Here is a 2,658-nt window from a genome sequence, read left to right as displayed (position 1 = left end):
TGCTTTTGCTCCGGACGGAGCAAGCGTGATGTCCAAATCGTATTTCACCGTTTGACGTTTCGTTTTTTTTTATTTATTTCTTTTTTTCTTTTTTTTTTCATTCTTTTTATTAAATAATTTTCTAATAATTTTCATATTAAAAAAAAAAAAAGTGATTTTTCCGACAATGAATACATAGAGTAATTATTTTTTTTAAATTTAATGGGTGAGACATTTTAGGATATGTTACTAACAATTCTTTTTTATATACATTTTTTTTTTTTTTTTTTTTTTTTTTGGATTCCATTCTGTAATTATTATTATTATTATTATTATTTTTCAAATTTATTGTTTTTTTTTTTTTTTTATAAATAATATTAAATTATGTTTGATTTTAATGTCGTTTACAAAAGGGGAAAAAAAAAAAAAAAATTTATCGTTTAGCTTTAATCTTATTTTTATAATTAATCATTTTGCTTTGCCATTTTATTTTAATTATCGGCTTTTTTTTTTAATGTAAATAATCTATATATTTTTTTTTTTTTTTATTATTGGAAATTAAACAAACATTATTTTATTATTCATTCATTTATTTTTTTTTTTATTGGAAAATAATAATAATAATAATGAAATGACTCCTTGCACTTTCGGTTTTTTTCTCCCCCTTTTTTTATATTTTGAAAGCGAAAGTGCACACTATATATGAAAATGCACAATTTATATAAAATTGTTATTTATTATTATTATTATTATTAGTTTTAAATTTTAATGATAATGATGATTCATAAATGGTTGTTTTAGTTAGGGGTTGAATTGTGTAAATAATAAATAATATTCATTGTGAATTTTAAGGTTTACATAAATAAATGTTTTACTTTTAATTATAACACAAGATATATATATATATATATTAATATTTATATAATATAATAATATATATATATATATATATATATTATATGGTTTTATAAACTTTATGGTTGCAAGTAATTTTTTGTGTGTTAACATTGTTTTGTTATTAATGTATAATTTCAGTTACAGTGTTTTATCATGATACATTTTATATAATCATGGAGAGAAGTTGTGCAGACTTTTTGTTTTTTAAAGTTTATTTATACATAATATTTTGATTTTAGATGAGCGAGAGCGTCTTCACAGGCACATATCCAAATCGGCAGCAGATCTTCCTGAAGAGATACAAAAAGAAGAAATAACACCACAAGCTTCTTCTGTTCCCTCCAATTTTGCACAAAGTGTGCCTCAACTTACGGTAGCTCAAAAAACGCACAATTTTTTCAGCACTTTGAGAGTGAGTTTTTGAATATTCTTCAGTACAACCAATAATTAATTAATTATTAATGTTATAGTAATTGATTTAATGATTTTTTATAGAATCGTTGGTGCAAAAATAAAGAAAGGAAAAAAAGAAGATTAGGAGATGATTTTATTCAAAAAGATGGTGCAAGCACGGATTATGCTGCTGATAATTCATCTGATCATAGTAGTTCTGCGACTCAAAGTCCACAACATAGAATAAAAGCTGGAAGCCATGCTTCAGGTTTGCACTTTTAATAAGTTTTTTGTTCGTTTTTAATTATAGCAATAAATAATAAATTGAATTTTAATTTTTTTTTTTCAGATTTTTCTCCGCTGTCAAATGTGAAAAAAATCACAGAAAGTAATAAATTATTATTGAATGCCCCAACTTCCACGTCTCTTCCATTTGAAAATGCCTTACCGACCCTTCCACTTTTTATGGTAATTTTTTCTTTTTCTTTTTCTTTTCTTAAGCTTTTTAATTAATAATTTAAAGCTTTTAGGTGCGCATTTATTTTCTATTTAATTATGGAATATCCATAAAATTTTTTCGGTTTATTACATAATTGAAAAAATTTTAAATTAGGCCATGATGATGGTCTATGAGAGTTTTATGACCTGAGATTTATCACTATTTTTGTTTGTTGTTTGTTGATTTCCTTTTTCAAACTCAACCTCATTTATAACTTTGTGCTTTTTATAGACTAGTAGCGAATGTAGAAAAAGAGAATCTATTCTTCGGCAACATTCCTTTTTTCAACTTCGAGTTCATTTAAAAAGAGGTGTCGATCTTATTGCAAGAGATAAAGGAGGCTAGTATTAAAAAAAATTATTTTTTTTTTTTATTTAAATGTTTTTTTTATTTCATCGGAAAATAATAATAATAATAATAATGGGTAATAAAAAAAAAAAAAGGGGGGGAAGGGGAAGCCGTCATTATCAGGTTTACGAAGCATAAAACCGTAACGGCAACAAAAACTTGGAACAACAACTTGAATTCATTTTGAATTTTAAAACAAAATAATAATAATAGTTTAAATGTATTTTTTAAATTTATTTATTTTTATTTATTTATTAAAAAAAAAAAACTAAAATGACGTAATACGTTTATTTTATTCAGGTACGAGTGATCCATACGTTAAATTTAAAGTTGGAGGTCGTTTGTTGTACAAATCAAAAACAATTTACAGGGATTTAAATCCATATTGGGATGAAACGTTTACAATACCTATTGAAGACGCCTTTGCTCCCGTCCATATCAAGGTTATTTATTTTCATTTTCCCTTTTTTTTTCCCAATTTATTTATATTTGACAAATTTTTCTTTTTTTTTTTTTATGAAAATAGGTTTTTGATTATGATT

General features: G+C 23.8%; 1 protein-coding gene across 1 annotated transcript in view; it reads left to right on the top strand.

Annotated features, from left to right (window-relative positions):
- Positions 1–955: 955 nt before the first annotated feature.
- The window catches only part of Phum_PHUM388330 (uncharacterized protein), a gene marked incomplete at both ends in the record, with an annotated part of 5,589 nt that continues 3,886 nt past the window's right edge, over positions 956–2,658 (top strand). Inside the window, 6 exons of the mRNA XM_002428471.1 lie at positions 956–965; positions 1,116–1,288; positions 1,372–1,537; positions 1,655–1,737; positions 2,000–2,108; positions 2,417–2,559. Coding sequence (XP_002428516.1) covers positions 956–965; positions 1,116–1,288; positions 1,372–1,537; positions 1,655–1,737; positions 2,000–2,108; positions 2,417–2,559 — 684 coding nt within the window. The remainder of the gene's footprint in view (positions 966–1,115; positions 1,289–1,371; positions 1,538–1,654; positions 1,738–1,999; positions 2,109–2,416; positions 2,560–2,658) is intronic.

This window comes from Pediculus humanus, genomic scaffold (genome assembly GCF_000006295.1).
Source record: "Pediculus humanus corporis 1103172107869 genomic scaffold, whole genome shotgun sequence".
In the NCBI taxonomy this organism is placed as follows: Eukaryota; Metazoa; Arthropoda; class Insecta; order Psocodea; family Pediculidae; genus Pediculus; species Pediculus humanus.
The sequence above is the reverse complement of the archived record's forward strand: the minus strand, read 5'-3'. Positions and strand labels throughout refer to the sequence as shown.